This window comes from Capra hircus, chromosome 17, assembly GCF_001704415.2.
Source record: "Capra hircus breed San Clemente chromosome 17, ASM170441v1, whole genome shotgun sequence".
Classification (NCBI taxonomy): Eukaryota; Metazoa; Chordata; class Mammalia; order Artiodactyla; family Bovidae; genus Capra; species Capra hircus.
Window position 1 is genome coordinate 57743153 of NC_030824.1, and position 18253 is coordinate 57761405.

The window sequence follows — 18253 nt, forward strand, 5'->3', positions numbered from 1 at the left end:
TACAAATGTGCTTTGAACCCCAATTCTGACTACATCATTTCCTTTTAGCAGTCTCTGTAACAATTCTGAGATAAGGAAAGTAGCAGTGTTCTAACAGGCTCTTTTTGGAGGATTCAACCATACATATCTTGGATCAAAACCTTTTCTTCCTAGTGTTTCACTTATTTCAACCTGTCTGAAGAACTGTATGACAAATCTTTAATTCTAAATCAAAAGAAGCTGACTCTGCTCCCAAAGGCTTCTCAATGTGAGTGACCCAATCATGTAATATAAAATGTTTAATAATTGAAGTATAAGAAGTAAATATCTCAAGGCTTTAAGCACTGCTAGTTACATGACTAACTGACTAATAAAAGTCTAGCAAATGGTCCAATACGACTATGATAATAAAATTTTTAATGATTCTGAATGAAAAAAGTAAAAATTGAAAAAAATTTAAATGAAGAAAATTCAGAGCTGATCTACTTATGAATTTATTCAAGCACAGGAAGTACAAATTAACAGTATGGTCTATCAAGAGAAAACAAGAAATGTTTTTAAACTAGAATAAGACTACCTTTTTTATGGCAATTTTTCAAAATCAAATTAGTCCTTGAGAAAATTTACAGAATTACTCTTTAAAAATAAAGGAAGATAACTTCGGAAGAAGACCAAGTATTCATCTCAAAAAGCAATGAATTTATTTCAAAGAAGATCAAAGAGCAATAATACCTGTGGACAATGTACTTACTTATTATTTGTTAATATATAAGCAAGTTTCACAAGAGAAAAACACTGCGCTTAATGAGAAAACAATGAAAGTACATATGATTTTTATTAAGTATTCTACTACTAACTCGGCGAAGAAATATAAATGTAGATAGATCTATATATAAACACCAAGTCAAATAAGAGTCCAGGCCACAATTTAACTAGAAATCTTTCTCAGAACCACCCAATTTAAAAGATTTTAATGACTATTTGAGCTCAAAGATTTTCTGAAAAGAAAAAATGCTAATAAGGGTCACAATTTTCCAAGTGTACATTTCAAAATCACTGAAAGTATCTCTGGAATGTAAATATTTGGGGATTAATAAAATTCAGGTCACAAAAGCACGGTCCTATTGGCTTCAGAAAGTTGTCATAAGATAAATAAATTGTAGTTTATTCAAACAATGGATTACAACTCAGGAATCCAAAAAATGAAGTACTGATACATGCAACAACATGGATGAATCTCAAAAAAATTAGGCTGAGCGAAAGAATCTTCACATAAATGTATGCTCTGTATGACTCCATTTATATGACATTCTAGAAGAGGCAAAACTGATTTGTGGTATGAATGAATGAACAAACAAAATCTCAACAGTTGCCACTGAGGGTAAGACAGATATGGGGACTGACTAGAAAGAAATATGCGGGAATTTTCTGGGTAATGGAAAGTTCTATATCTTAACAGGAGTTGGGGCTATACAGATGTATTATACATTTGTCAAAACTCACCAAATAATATAATTAAGATCTGTGCAAAATTTACATAAATTTTACCTTAACAAATGAACCTTTAGAAATATTAATGACTCTAGTTATCATATACCGTGCTAAAATATTTGGAGTGACTACAACCTATTTTGAAATGCACATAAAAATTAGATAATGGACAGATTATAACAAAGCAAATATAGCAAAACACTAACAATTGTATAATCTAGAATATGAGTAAGAGTATGTTGGGGTTCACTGTTTTGTTCTTTCAGCTTTTCTGTATATCTGAAATTTTCCGTAATAAAATACTGGAGAAAAAATACAGATGACAATCAGAATTCAGAAGAAAATGAAAAATATAAGAAATATAAAGTGTTTTCTAAAATATTAACACTTTCCCTTTTATAAATTAACATTTTAATCTGTTTGATGTCAAAAGTGACCATCTTCTAAACAGCAAATGTTACTGGACAAAATATTTTTAAAAATTTTAAAGACATACCCGAATTTCTTGAAGGTTGTGAAAATTATTTCCTACTCTGACTGAGATCTTGCTTGGAGTGTAGCTTTCATCAGATTTGTAATCCGCATAAATACATAATGTCTTCACTGTTGTTTTTCTTCTAAAAGCAATAAAGTAAAAACAACATGCTTTAATCATGTGCAAAGATTATATCCCAAACATCTTATCTTCTGATTTTAAAAGTCATATTTTGCTAAAATGAGTATTTGGATCAATGATTTCCATGTCCTTTAACAATAATAAAAATGAAGAACATGTCACAAAACAGATACACGTTACTTTTACAGACATCTCTCACCTAGAACATGGCCAAGAGCCAGATGCTAAAGAAGGACCAGTTAAGCCAAAATAGGTACCTTAGAGTACAAATAAGCATTGAGAGTTTCAGTTCTCCTCACTTGTGTTTTAGACAAAGAAGATTATTCTAACAAGCCTGGTTTTCTTTTCTAGTTAGTACTTACTTAATTTCCTGTGTTAAAATACTTGAAAATAACTAGCTAAATGAGAAACTAAGTCTAGCAAAGAGAAAAATGTTTAAAAATTAGAAAGCATAATCTTACTACTTAGTTCAAGAAATAAACCTCTACTCTTTTAAAATATACATCTTAGAAAAATAAGTAAAGACTATGTAATAAAAATTAATCTCAGAAAACTGCTGTGGCCAAAAAAAAAATTAAAATATGTTCAATCGCCAATAATCAAAGAAACAGGAAATTAAAACATAGACTTTTTTTTACCATATTGGAAAATATGAAAATAACTGATAATACCCAAATATGATTAGGGAAACGTACATTCATTGCCATTTAGTAGAGGCAAAGTCTTTGACTCACAAAGAACTTCTAAGAATTCATTAAAAGACAATAATAACACAACTACTCTAAAACAGATAAAGAGAAATGTTCATGGTCCTGCAGTTAAGTCACTGAAAAATTATAAATAACCAAATGTCCATCTCAATAGAGAATTAAACAAATTATAATACACCAATTCAATGAAATATTACACAACTATTTAAGATACACATAGATATATAGTTAAAGAAGGGGGAAAAGCAGATTATAAAACAGACTGAAACAAAGGATGTCATTTTGGGAAAAACAAAATAATTTTAAAGCCATATAAACCTACATACGTACAAAAAAAGGCCTATATAGAACCATACAAAAATAGTAAAACTGAGTATTCTGATGGCATAGAGCTTATTTTCTTTTTTATGATTTCTATATTTTCTGATTAATGTTTTAAAATAAGCATGTATTATTTTGGTCATTGAGGGAAAAAACAGACAATTTAAACATCAAACAAAATAATCATTAAGAAGTCTATTTCAACGTGATTTAAAAGTTAAGATCTGGTATAAACTGGCACTCACTTAATAACAATGAGCTACTTGAACAGAAGCAGTCTGTGTCAAAAGTCGGTCTATAAAAACAGCAGGGGATCTGTAGCTTAGTGAGCTCACCAAACTTCTATAGCCTAAGCTTTTCATCAGAAAGGAATGGGGAAAGTTAAGGGCTGTTCCTCAAGTAATAAAGACAGATCAAGATGTAAAACGCTAAATACTCAGGAATTGCTGACAGGATAAATGCCATTACCAGATTTTCAAAAGAGGCCAGCGGCATCAAACAGACATCATTCTCTGTCTGCTGGGCCAGGAAGGAGACCGGAGGGGAAACACAGGAGGAAGGGGAAATTTTGAAGGGCGTACAAAAGATCTTTTGCCTGATACACCAGCCGTAAATAGGCACTGAAAGGTCTTTCTTATAGTGGCAAGATCAAAGATCATGAAGACAACTCTTAAGGATTCCTTTTTCTTTCTTAACAAAAGCAGATCTAAATGACCAAACTTTCTGCTCAGAATAATTTCATCTCTGTTATTAAATTCAGGATAATTTAGTCACTGAACCTAAAGATAATCAGAGTTAGGTTACAAAGGCAAAGGATAATAACAACACTAATAATTATAAACACAACAGCAACAGCAGGAACAGCGAGTGAATAACTGAATATGCTCTGTGTCTGGCCCAGAATCAATGTTTTATATATATATATTATCTCATTGACTCCTCAACTCTGTGATAGAGGAACTATTACCATCTCAATTTTGCTGATTAAAGGGAAAAAAAGTAACCCTCAGGTTAGTAACTGGCTTAAGGTAACAAAGCTAGTAAGTCGGCAGAGTCGGAGTTCACACATGTGTCTGCCTGCCTCACAGGATCTTAACTACCATCACCTTTCTATCAATTGTATTTTAGCTTATTCAACATTGCTGTTGACATCATTTAACAGTAGCATGTAGATGTTCATAATTCTTTAAATTTGATCTACATCATGGGTTCTTACCCTCAGGTCTATGATTTAACGGCTCAGTTATGTCTGACTCTTGGCAACTCCATGGACTGTAGCCCACCAGGCTCCTCTCTCCATGGGATTTCCCAGGCAAGAATACAGGAGTGGGTTGCCATTTTCTTTTCCAGGGGATCTTCCCCACCCAGGGATGGAACCTGGGTCTCCAGCACTGCAGGCAGATTCTTTACCAACTGAGCTACCAGTAAGCCAGGTCTAGGCAGCCCCAGAAATCATAGGTATCAGTTCAGTTCAGTTCAGTCACTCAGTCGTGTCCGGCTCTTTGCGATCCCGTGAATCGCAGCACGCCAGGCCTCCCTGTCCATCACCAACTCCCGGAGTTCACTCAAACTCATGTCCATCGAGTCGGTGATGCCATCCAGCCATCTCATCCTCTGTCATCCTCTTTTCCTCCTGCCTCCAATCCTTCCCAGCATCAGAGTCTTTTCCAATGAGCCAACTCTTCACATGAGGTAGCCAAAGTATTGGAGTTTCAGCTTTAGCATCATTCCTTCCAAAGAACACCCAGGGCTGATCTCCTTTAGCATGGACTGGCTGGATCTCCTTGCAGTCCAAGGGACTCTCCAGAGTCTTCTCCAACACCACAGTTCAAAAGCATCAATTCCTCAGTGCTCAGCTTTCTTCACAGTCCAACTCTCACATCCATACATGACCACAGGGAAAACCATAGCCTTGACTAGATGGACCTTTGTTGGCACAATAATGTCTCTGCTTTTGAATATGCTGTCTAGGTTGGTCATAACTTTCCTTCCAAGCAGTAAGCGTCTTTTAATTTCATGGCTGCAGTCACCATCTGCAGTGATTTTAGAGCCCCCCCAAAAATAAAGTCTGACACTATTTCCACTGTTTCCCCATCTATTTGCCATGAAGTGATGGGATCAGATGCCATGATCTTAGTTTTCTGAATGTTGAACATTAAGCCAACTTTTTCACTCTCCACTTTCACTTTCATCAAGAGGCTTTTTAGTTCCTCTTCACTTTCTGACATAAGGGTGGTGTCATCTGCATGTGATATTTCTCCCAGTAATCTTGATTCCAGCTTGTGTTTCTTCCAGCCCAGCGTTTCTTATGATGTACTCTGCATAGAAGTTAAATAAGCAGGGTGACAATATACAGCCTTGACATACTCCTTTTCCTATTTGGAACCAGTCTGTTGTTCCATGTCCAGTTCATAGTTATAACTTATACTATATAGGTAGTTTCATTAGATTTGCAAAGTAAACTGTGCCTCACCAAAAATTTAAAACTATTACTCCATAAAGCCTTTTAAACTTATTTATAAATTTTATCTCGTGGCAAATTTAAAAACTAATATTGCATACAAAATCATGCTGTTTGTCCAGTGGCAATGCATGTGGGAAGGGTAAATGCATAGATTATGAGACAGTGACAGCTACTCAAATTGCTCAAATCATCATAATAATAATCACCATAACTGAATGCTTACTATATACCAGGCACCTTAGGATAAAGTACTGTAAGAAAGGAGAAGAAAGAGTGTAATGCTTTCATTCTGATGACGTAAGTAATCTTCCCAGCCTTTCTCTATCCCCTCACCCACTACTCTCCCCTTCCTCTGAGAAAGAGTCTTTCAGGAAGCAAACATGCGCTTAGATCCTTCACATCACACATTTAATAGGGGCTGGCTCCACCCGTCTAGCACTTTCATGACTGGATGGGTAAGTCTGTTTAATTTTAGGGTTCAATATTATTGAGCCCTAAATATAGTTCGCCAGGCCTAAAGTATTTACTGTCTACCCCTTTACAAAGAGTTTGCTGACTTCCACCCTAGAGTAAAAGGTGCTCTAAGTTCCCGATAAAGAGGCTTAAAGTCAAGCCAAAAAAAGACCAAGTTGATTCTTTTTCTTAATAAAGAAACTAGGTTTGCTTTTTTTTCCTTTTGCTCCGCTGGGTCTCTATTGCTGCTTGGGGTTTTCTCTAATTGCAGTGCACAGGCTTCTCAGTGCAGTGCCTTCTCTTTTGCGGAGTACAGGCTCTAGAGTGCACAGGCTTCAGGAGCTATGGCATGTGGGCTGAGCAGTTGTGGGGCCTGGGCTCTAGAGTGTGGTGCACAGCAGATGGTACCTTTTCAGACCCAGGATCAAACCCATGTCTCCTGCATTGGCAGGTGGATTCTTTACCAGTGAGCCACCAGGGAAACCCCATCAACTTTATTCCTGAGTAACTTAGCTGACTGCCAGAGCAAACTCTAATTCTCTTAAAAAGAAAAAAAAAATCCAACACTCACCTTGGTAAAATTTACCATATTCAGCATCTAATAAAAAATTACTATGAAGAATCAGAAAAACCACTCTAATGGCAGAAAGTGAAGAGGAACTAAAAAACCTCTTGTTGAAAGTGAAAGTGGAGAGTGAAAAAGCTGGCTTAAAGCTCAACATTCAGAAAACGAAGATCATGGCATCTGGTCCCATCACTTCATGGGAAATAGATGGGGAAACAGTGGAAACAGTGGCAGACTTTATTTTTGGGGGCTCCAAAATCACTGCAGATGGTGACTGCAGCCATGAAATTAAAAGACGCTTACTTCTTGGAAGGAAAGTTATGACCAACCTAGATAGCATATTCAAAAGCAGAGACATTACTTTGCTAACAGAGGTCCATCTAGTCAAGGCTACGGTTTTTCCAGGGGTCATGTATGGATGAGAGAGTTGGACTGTGAAGAAAGCTGAGCACCGAAGAATTGATGCTTTTGAACTGTGGTGTTGGAGAAGACTCTTGAGAGTCCCTTGGACTGCAAGGAGATCCGACCAGTCCATTCTAAAGGAGACCAGTCCTGGGTGTTCACTGGAAGGACTGATGCTAAAGCTGAAACTCCAGTACTTTGGCCACCTCATGTGAAGAGCTGACTCATTGGAAAAGACCCTGATGCTGGGAGGGATTGGGGGCAGGAGGAGAAGGGGACGACCGAGGATGAGATGGCTGGATGGCATTACCGACTCGATGGACATGAGTTTGAGTAAACTCTGGGAGTTGGTGATGGACAGGGAGGCCTGGTGTGCTACGATTCATGGGGTCACAGAGTCGGACACAACTGAGCAACTGAACTGAACTGAATGAGGAAAAATCAGTCAATTAAGGCAGCTAAAGAAAAGACAGAAATGATGGAATTAAAAAATAGTAACTTTCAAAGAGAAAACATAAATATGTACCTATAAGTATATAACAAACCATGTCAAAACTTAGTGACTTAAAAAAATAATTTTTTTGTTTATGAATCTGGAATTTGGACAGGACCCAGAAGGGAAGGCTCCACATAGCACTGGGTGTGACTACTTGACTTGAGAGCTGAAGGATGAGCTTCTAGGTGGCTCACCCATACAGCTGGCAAGCTGTGCCACTTGTCAGCTGGGAGCTTAGCTGAGGACTTGGGTTATGATTCATTTTTTTAAATGGGTTTCTCTATTTGATATAGGTTTTCTCACAGCATGGTAAATGAGTACCAAGGGAAAGAACCCATTAAAAAAACAGAGAACAAGGAAGAAACTGATTTTATGACCAGGTCTTAGAAAGAACAGTATTATAACATCCATATTCTATTAGACAAGAAGTCCACAAAGGCCTGACTAGTTTCAAGAAAGGAGTCATTGATGCCATCTCTTGATTAGGAAGTAGCAAAGCTGAAGAAGAGCATATGCAATGGGAAATAATAATGTGAAGTGTCAGTTGCTCAGTCGTGTCTGATTCTTTGCAATCCCATGGACTGTAGCCTGCCAGGCTCCTCTGTCCATGGGATTCTCCAGGCAAGAATACTGGAGTGGATTGACATTTCCTTCTTCAGAATAATGTGAACATACTGGAAAATACTGTCTCCCTTTCCTGGAAATCACGGGGTGGGACTGCAAGTTCCAATCTTCTAGTCACATGGCTGATTCTCTCCACAACTAGCTCCCACCCTTGAGCGGAATCCAAAAGTCCCCTTCCCTTAAGTGTTTTCAAGAACCTGAGAGCAAGAAGTCAAATATCATCCCATTGCTCTTATCATTCAGGAAATCCCAAGAGTTTAGGGAGCTCTCAGCCAGGAAGTATGAATGAAGACCAAGTATATATGAGACATCTGAATAACCAAGTATGTATTTTTCTTACAAATCATACTCCTGTGATAACGGAATATTGGTAACAGCTTTGGGCCAATAAATTAGATGAATTTTGAAAACAACTTATCAAAACTGATTCAATAAAACAGATCATCAGCAAGAACCTACTATTTTACTCAATATTCTGTAATAACTCATATAGGAAAAGAATCTGAAAAGATATATATATATATATATATGTAAAACAATCACTTAGCTGTACACCTGAAACTAACACAACATTGTAAATCAACTATACCCATATATAAAATAAAAATTACACTGAAAAGTAATTTTAAAACCTGCTGATAACTGAGGCATAAAAAACTATTTTTCTGGAGGGAGAAATGTAGCAATGAAATGGGAGAGAAAACTGGTAATTAAAGAGAAAATCTGTGCTATGGCAAAAAAGAAAGCTGATTCAGGCAAAGAAAATAAAGAAATAATAAATTGTGTGTTTAAAAAAACACAACTCCCTATAAAAACACACTTGGAACAGACAGCTTCAATGGTTAATTTTATCAAATACCTAAGCAAGTGCTGTGCTGTACTTAGTTGTGCAGTCATATCCAACTCTGCAACCCCATGGACTGAGCCCATGAAGCACCTCTGTCCACGGGGATTCTCCAAGTGAGAATATTGGAGTGGGTTGCCATGCCCTCCTCCAGGGATCTTCCCATCCAGGAACCAAACCCAGGCGTCCTGCACTGCAGGCAGATTCTTTACCATCTGAGCCGTCAAGGAAGCCCATCTAAGCAAGAAATAACAGCAGTTCTACGTGAATCCTAGCGAACCTGCCTGCCACTGCTAAAGACATACGAGATGCAGGTTTGATCCCTGGATCGGGGAAGATCCCTGGAGAAGGGCATGGCAACCCACTCCAGCATTCTTGCCTGGAAAATCCCACGGACAGAGGAGCCTGGTGGGCTATAGCCCATGGGGTCGCACAGAGTTGGACATGACTGAAGCAGCTTAGAATGCAAGTAGACTAAAAAGCAACAGAAAAGAACAATGAAACTAAAAGCTGTTTCTTTGAAAAGACAAACAAAATTGATAAATCCTTAGCCAAACTCATCAAGAAAATAAGGCGAAGGGACCAAATCAATAAAATCAGAAATGAAAAAGGAAAAGTTACAACCAACAGCACAAAATACAAAGAATTTAAAGAGACCACTATTAGCAACTAATAAAAGGGACAACCTAGAAGAAATGGACAGATTCTTAGAAAGGTACAACCTCCAAGACTGAACCAAGGAGAAACAGAAAATATGAGCAGAGGAATTACCAGTAATGAAACGGAATCAGCAATTTAAAAACGCCCAGCAAGGAGAAGTCTAGGACCAGATGGCTGCAGAGGTGAGCCAGGAACTATGAACTTCATTTGGAGAAGAGTTAACACATCTTTCTTAAACTATTCCCAAAAATTTCAGAGGGAGAAATACTACTAAACTCATTCTATGAGGACACCATCACTCTGATACCAAAACTGGACAAAGATACCACAAAAAAGGAAAATTACAGGCCAATATCACTGATGAACACGGTGCAAAAATTCTCAATAAAATATTAGCAATCCGAAACCAACAATACAGTAAAAGGATCATACACCACGATCAAGTGGGATTTATCCCAGAGATGCAAGGATATTTCAATATCCTCAAATTAATCAATGAAATACACATTAACAAACTGAAGAATAAAACAGTATCATCACCTTAAGAGATGTAGTAAAGTGTTTGATAAAATTCAATATCCAGTTATGATAAAAACTCCAGAAAGTGGGCATAGAGGGAACATACCTTAACAGAATAAAGGACGTATACAACAAAACCACAGCTAACATCATAGTCAATGGCAAAAAGCTGAAAGCATTTCCTCTAAGATCAGGAACAAGACAAGGATGCCCACTCTCACCACTTTTATTTAACATAGTTTTGGAAGTCCTGGCCACAGCAGTAATACAAGAAAAAGAAATTAAAATAATTCAAATTGGAAAAGAAATTGTTACTGTTTGCAAAATTACATGATGTTATACCTAGAAAATCCCAAAGACACTACTAAAAAACTACTACAGCTCATCAGTGAATTCAGTAAAGTTGCTGGATACTAAGTTAACAGACAGAAATCTGTTGCATTTCTACATACTGCAATGAAATATCAGAAGAGAAATTAAGGAAATAATCTCATTTACCATCACATCAAACAAGAATAAAATACCTAAAAATAAACCTACCTACCTAAGGAGGCAAACCCTGCTTATTTAACTTATATGCAGAGTACATCATGAGAAACGCTAGGCTGAATGAAGCACAAGCTGGAATCAAGATTGCCGGGAGAAATATCAATAACCTCAGATATGCAGATGACACCACCCTTATGGCAGAAAGTGAAGAGGAACTAAAAAGCCTCCTGATGAAAGTGAAAGTGGAGAGTGAAAAAGCTGGCTTAAAGCTCAACATTCAGAAAACGAAGATCATGGCATCTGGTCCCATCACTTCATGGGAAATAGATGGGGAAACAGTGGAAACAGTGGCAGACTTTATTTTTCTGGGCTCCAAAATCACTGCAGATGGTGACTGCAGCCATGAAATTTAAAGACGCTTATTCCTTGGAAGGAAAGTTATGACCAACCTAGATAGCATATTCAAAAGCAGAGACATTACTTTGCCAACAGAGGTCTGTCTAGTCAAGGCTGTGGTTTTTCCAGGGGTCATGTATGGATGAGAGAGTTGGACTGTGAAGAAAGCTGAGTGCTGAAGAATTGATGCTTTTGAACTGTGGTGTTGGAGAAGACTCTGGAGAGTCCCTTGGACTGCAAGGAGATCCAGCCAGTCCATTCTAAAGGAGACTAGTCCTAGGAGTTCACTGGAAGGACTGATGCTGAAGCTGAAACTCCAATACTTTGGCTACCTCATGCAAAGAGTTGACTCATTGGAAAAGACCCTGATGCTGGGAGGGATTGGGGGCAGGAGAAGGGGACGACAGAGGATGAGATGGCTGGATGGCATCACCAACTCGATGGACATGAGTTTGAGTGAACTCGAGGAGCTGGTGATGGACAGAGAGGCCTCGCGTGCTGCGATTCACGGGGTCGCAAAGAGTCGGACACGACTGAGTGACTGAACTGAACTGACTGAAGGAGGCAAAAGACCTGTACTCCAAAAACTGATCATCATAAGATGGTGATGAAAAAAGAACACACACAGATGGAAAGATATACTGTGTTCCTGGACTGGAAGAATCATTATTGTTAAAATTACCATAATACCCAAGGCAATCTACAGATTCAATGCTATCCCTATCAGATTACCAATGGCATTTTTCAAAGAACTAGAACAAAATATTTTTAAAACTTGTATGGAAACACAAAGATGCTGAATAGTCAAAACAATCTTCAGAAAGAAGAATGGAGCTGGAGGAATCACGCTCCTTGACTTTAGACTACTACAAAGCTATAGTCATCAAAACAGTACAGTACCAGGACAGAAACAGACATACAGATCACTGAAACAGGACAGAAAGCCCAGAAACAAATCAATGTGTGACTGTGTGTGTGCTAAGTCACTTCAGTCATGCCTGACTCTGCGACCCTATGGACTGCAAGGCTCCTCTGTCCATGGGATTCTCCAGGCAAGAATACTGGAGTGGGATACCATGCCCTCCCTCCAGGGGATCTTTCTGACCCAGGTATCGAACCTGCATCTCTTGCATCTTCTGCATTGGCAGATGGGTTTTTTACCACTAGCACTACCTGGGAAGCTCTAAATCCATGTACTTATGGTCAATTAATCTGCAGCAAAGGAGGCAAGAATATACAATGGAGAAAAGATGGTCTGTTCAATACATGGTGTTGGGAAAACTGGACACCTATATGTAAAAGGATGAGATTAGAATAGTCTCTAACACAACACACAAAAATAAATTCAAAATGGATTAAAGACCTAAATTTAAGACCAGATACTGTAAAACTCCTAGAGGAAAACATAAGCAGAACACTCTGTGACATATATTGCCACAATATATTTTTGGATCTGTCTCCTACAGGAAATAAAAAAATATACAAAAGAAACCTAATAAAAGCTTTTGCATAGCAAAGGAAACTATATACAAAATGAAAAAACAACCTACAGATGGAGAAAATATTTGCAAATGATGTTACCAACATGGGATTAATTTCCAAAATACACAAACAGTTCATTAGGCTTAATTTTTAAAAAAAAATCAAAAAATGAGCAGAATACTTAAACAGATATTTCTCCAAAGAAGACATACAGATGCCCAACAGGCACATGAAAAGATTCTCAATATCGCTAATTATGAGAAATCAAATCTACAATGAGGTATCACCTCATACCAGTTGGAATGGCTATCATTAAAAAGTCTACAAACAATAAATGCTGGAGAGGGTGTGGAGAAAAAGGAACCCTCCTCCACGGCTGGTGGGAATGTAAATTGGTGCAGCCACTATGCAGAATAATATGAGGAAGGAAGTGAAAGCTGCTCAGTCGTGTCCGACTCTCCATACAGTCCATGGACTTCTCCACTCCAGAAGGGATCTTCCCAACCCAGGGATCGAACCCAGGTCTCCTGCATTGCAGGTGGATTCTTTACCATCTGAGCCACCAGAGAAGCCCAAGAATACTGGAGTGGGTAGCCTATTGCTTCTCCAGGGGATCTTCCCAACCCAGGAATTGAACCGGGGTTCCCTGCATTGCAGGCAGATTCTCTACCAATTGAGCTATCAGGGAAGCCCTAGAGAACAATATAAAGGTTCCTCAAAAAAGCTAAAACTTGAGTTACCATATGATCCAGGAACCCCAATCATGGGCATTTATCTGGAGAAAACTATAATTCAAAAAGAGTGAGGCACCCCAATGTTCACTGCAGCACAATTTAAATAGTCAAAAGATGGAAGAAACTTAAATGTCCAAGGACAAATGGATAAAGAAGACATGGTACATATGCACAATGGAATATTACTCATTCGTAAAGAAGCATGAAATAATGCCATTTGCAGCAATATGGATGAACCTAGAGATTATTATATTAAGTGAAGTTAAGTCAGACAAAGACAAATATCAAATATTACTCACAACTAGAATCTAACAAAATGATATAAATGAACTCATTTACAAAACAAATCCATGTATTGACAGAAAACAAACGTATGGCTGCCAGAGAAAATAGCAGGGCAGTGGGGAAGGGGAGGGCAGACAGATAAATTAGGAGTTTGGGATTAACATACATACACTATTGTGTATAAAATAAATAAACAAGGACCTTTACCTGGTGGCTCAGATGGTAAAGCGTCTGCCTGCAATGCAGGAGACCTGGGTTCAATCCCTGGGTCGGGAAAATCCCCTGGAGAAGGAAATGGCAAGCCACTCCAGTACTCTTACCTGGAAAATCCCATGGACGGAGAAGCCTGGTAGTCTACAGTCCATGGGGTCGCAAAGAGTCAGACACGACTGAGCCACTTCACTTCACTTTACAATTACTAATTGGAACAGCTAAATTCAGTGATTAGGCACTGCCTACAGCTGCTTTCACGCTATAATGGCATTAATGAGTAGTTGCAACAGAGACCAGACGGCACAAAAGGCCTAAAATATTTACTACTGGGTTTTTTCATAAGAAATGTGTTGATCTGTATTCTAGGATAATGAAAACAAACTAAAAATACTATATACAGAATGTTAAAATAGATGGTGTATATGGAGCAAGATAAGCAAGTTAACTGGTTTCTATCTATCAATAAATTCAAAGCAACTGACAAACATACGGCTGTTTTTCATTTACAGCAAAATTAAGCATTTCAAAACTGAAAGTGTCGTTAAACGTAATAAGTTAGAATAAAGTTTTCTTCCAAATGGAAGTACAAATATGAGAAGTTACATGAACAGTTTATACCTAACGAACTTAATATCATCACTTCTGGTATACTTAAAGCAATTCACTAAGGCGTAAGCAAGGCATATTTTTCTAATATAAATCATACTGCAAAGTACATCTGACAAATATCTACATAAAAGGAACTGTGTAAATACCATGAAAAATACATAAAGAAAACAAGGTCCTACTATATATAGCACAGAGACCTATTCAATATCCTATGATAAATCATAATGGAAAAGGATAGTCTAAAAAAAGATGTATATATATATATAAGTGAATCACTATGCTGTACGGCAGAAATTAACACAACGTTGTAAATCAACTATACTTCAACAAAAAGTATTGATTAAATGGAAAAAAAAAGAATTCATAACGGATAAGACAGAGTAAACTTAAAACACAGAATCTAATTGAGTAGAAAAGTAATCTCTGAGGCTTATAAAGAGCAGAGTTAAGTGTACTTCACTATAATTTCTGTATTTCTTTAAATTTTCTGTCAATAAAATCAACTTCTTTGTCCACTTTTAACCTATACAAATTGAAAAAAATTTTTAAATGTATTACCTGAATTGTATGTTCACTAAATGAGGCTGGGATCCATCTGATTGCCAATAAGTTTCTAGATTGTCATCTCGTAACTGATCCACTCCAAATCCTAAAATCACAAGCAACAATGAATTCTCATGAAAAAGAAAGAGCCATATATTCAAAATATAAAACTACTATGTATATTTGTCCAGCAAGTTTGATAAAGAGGATGGTCAGTACTGTGTAATTTAAATTAACCAAAATTATCCTGTCCTCTTAACCAGACCTCAATTCTTAGAAGCATAAAAAATTAATAAACAGAAATTTCAATTAAACAGAGTTGGGAGACCAGAGGGGGAGTTCTGACACCCTGTGACCATAGCAGAACCAAAACGAAGAAGAAAGACTCCTCTCCTTTCCTGGCAAGGACTCAGCCAGTGAAAAGCCATGGGCTTTCTGTTTATTAAAGCCCTCTCCACTTCTTTTTCCTCCCTATAAAGGGTACTACTTCCCTTCACTGTGGGAACTTGCACATGATTTACTGTGGTTGCAGACCCTGAATTGTAATACTCTGCTGATCCTAAGCAAACCCATCCTTGCTGGAGAAATATCTGGCAGAATATTTATTAAATATTTGTTCTGAGAAGTGGCCCACACAGGGACTGGGGAAGAGCCCCCAAGGTCCAGGACTGGTGAGCAAACAGGTGCAATACCCACAGTGAACCCACTCACTGCTTTCTTGCTGACCCTGGAGTATGAAAGTAAGTCTCTCTCTTGGATTCTGAGCACATGCCCTTTGCATTTGAAGCTCTCCAGGCTTTATTTGGGATTTATCTTAAGGTTTCATCTCTTTGGTTAAGGCTTCATCTCTTCGGTTAAGGCTTCATCTCTTCAGTTAAGGCTTTGTTTTATATACAAGTATTCATTTGGCAAGTCACTCTAATTTTGAGATCAGACTGTTTCAACCAAAGCTGGCTGAAAATACCTTTGGCCCATTCATTTGGGAACAGGGGCTGTTTCCTTGAAACTGTTCCAGTTTTCTTCATCCTGCTCCTTTGGAAGGGGCTCTCCTCTGGAAACTGGCTTAAAAAAAGTCTTTGGCCTGCCTCCTCCAAACCAAGCTGTCTCCTTCAAACTGGCTGGAATTAGCCTGCAAGTTGTTTGAATTGAGTTGTCTGTGCTGTAAGCTGTTTGGAAATTGTTCTTTTACTCCAGAGAAAAACTTCAGAGAAATGAGATCCTAGCTATTTAAATATTTTGAGTGTGTCCGCCCCCTGGGAGGACTCCAGATGATTTTATGTTTAAAAGCCCAAGTCCTTCCTCAGGCACATCTCTAACTAAATGGACCAACTTGACCAAAGGTAATTTAGAATATCAATGGCCATTACAGAGAACTTTTGAGATTCCTAACTTAATTTCCTTAAGAGCCGAACTGGACTACAATAGCTCAAAAATTTCCAGAACTGAGTGTAATGCTTATTTTGGTTGGTATTTTGAGGCTCCGCAACATTATGAGGAGTCTAAAATGGTCTCTCTGCAAAATCAAATTTTAAGGTAAACTGAGGCAAATAAATGTTTAAAGAAAGATAAAATGGCTCCTGAAGCCTCAGGCTCTTCTTCCTTGGCTGCTCGTAGGCACCACTTCAGGCACCATCTTGTCACCCTCCCGCAGCTCCTGTGGCTAGACTCCATCTCTGGTGCCATCTTCCTCTTTCTCTTCTGTGCTGACGACACCTCCTCTGTTCCTTTAATTCCCCCATACTAATTCTCTCGCCAACCTTCCCCTTGTCTCTTAAACTCTGCCAACTCCCTTTTCTTTAGAATTTGTCAGAATGTTCCTCTTTAAGCCGCCTAAGGATCTAGAGGCTAAACCCCTAATTTCTCTGTCTTCTCTTTATTTTTTTTTTAATTTAACTGGAGGCTAACTACAATATTGTGGTGGGTTTTGCCATACATTGACATAAATCAGCCCTGGGTGTACATGTGTTCCCCATCCTGAGCCCCCCTCCCACCTCCCTCCCCATCCCATCCCTCTGGGTCATCCCAGTGTACCAGCCCCAAGCACCTGGCCTCGTGCATCGAACCTGGACTGGTGATCTATTTCACATATGATAATATACATTAAACCCTTAATTTCTTATATTCCCCAGACCAAAACTGAACTGCAAGCCAAAATGATCCCAAGCCAAAAATGATCCCAAAGTAATTGAAGATTCTTACATATTCGCTAAGGAATTTAATACAGTCATTAAAATTTACCAACCTGGTTTCTCTGATTCCTATCAACTAGTTCAAAGATAACTGGTGAAGGCCAGGGCCAGCACTGGATGAAAACCACTAACTGGGAAAATCCTGAAAGGTCTCTAGAATTACAACTGGGAGACCATCCTGACAACTTATTATGTGACCAGCCTCAAGCAACCGATAAACAGCTTCATTGAGCCAGTCCCGGGGCTTTTCCAAAGCCTGTTGATTGGAACAAAATTCAGACTTGCACACAAAAATCTGATGAACCTCCTTATGATTATTATAATCAACTTCTAATTGTTTCTAAAGAAAATTCTGGCCTTCCATCTGAATGTTGATCCCACTCAGGTCACCTCTACTTCTGTTTATTAACGGGCTGACTCTGGCCCTTCTAGTAAAAAGGACCAGGATAGAATGGAAAACTATGTTCACTCCAGATACAGTTAATCTGGTGAGCTAGTTCTCTTGCATTTTAGATGAGTCATCTCAAAGGAAGACTGCCTAAATTCTTAATTTTCAATTCTAGCAAATGAAGGCTCCTAGACAGGACCAAAACCCTCCTAGTTTCTGCTACTATTGCAAAGAGCTACAACACTGGAAAAAAGACTATTCCAAATGTAAGCACTTTAGGTGCTTTCCGCCCTCTAATCAGCCTTTCCAGTGTCCTCCCAATTTTCCATGATAGGGGTCTGAGGAGCTACAGGGACTCTTCTCAATCCTCCCAGTCAGTCTGGAGAAACATTTCTCCAGAATGGAAAGGAATCTCGTCCAGTCCTGACAGTGGAGCCACTCTCTATACCCTACTACTATAAAACAGCCTCTGTCTCAGAGAACTAATAAACCAGTTCAAATAATGGGGATCTCTGATCATCCTCAGGAGGTTCCTGAACTTTTCCCTTTTGTCTAGGCCCTTTGAAGAGCTAAGACTTTTTTTTCCGCTCAGTTCCTCCACCACTATTCATTTATTAAGGGCCAAGACTTCTTAGACAGTTATCATGCCAGAATTTCTTTCTTTTTTCCAAAAGGGAAAAATTATTAGACACTGACAGCAGCAAAATAACAAAGTATTATTTAATTTAATTAATAATTCAATTATTATTTCAATTATTATTATTATTATTTCAATTCAGTT

At 38.1% G+C, this 18253-nt stretch overlaps 1 protein-coding gene across 3 annotated transcripts in view; it reads right to left on the bottom strand.

The window, feature by feature from the left end:
* The window catches only part of ANAPC10 (anaphase promoting complex subunit 10), an 85808-nt gene that overhangs the window by 47757 nt on the left and 19798 nt on the right, over window positions 1-18253 (bottom strand). For 2 of the 3 annotated variants that reach the window (XM_005691210.3, XM_018061572.1), the window contains exons 3-4: window positions 14911-15001; window positions 1967-2087 (exon numbers count right to left, since the gene is read on the bottom strand). In XM_005691210.3, the coding sequence (XP_005691267.3) occupies window positions 1967-2087; window positions 14911-15001 (212 nt within the window). Of the gene's footprint in view, window positions 1-692; window positions 1773-1966; window positions 2088-14910; window positions 15002-18253 lie in introns of those variants that run through there. The other variant, XM_018061573.1, reaches the window with a different exon arrangement.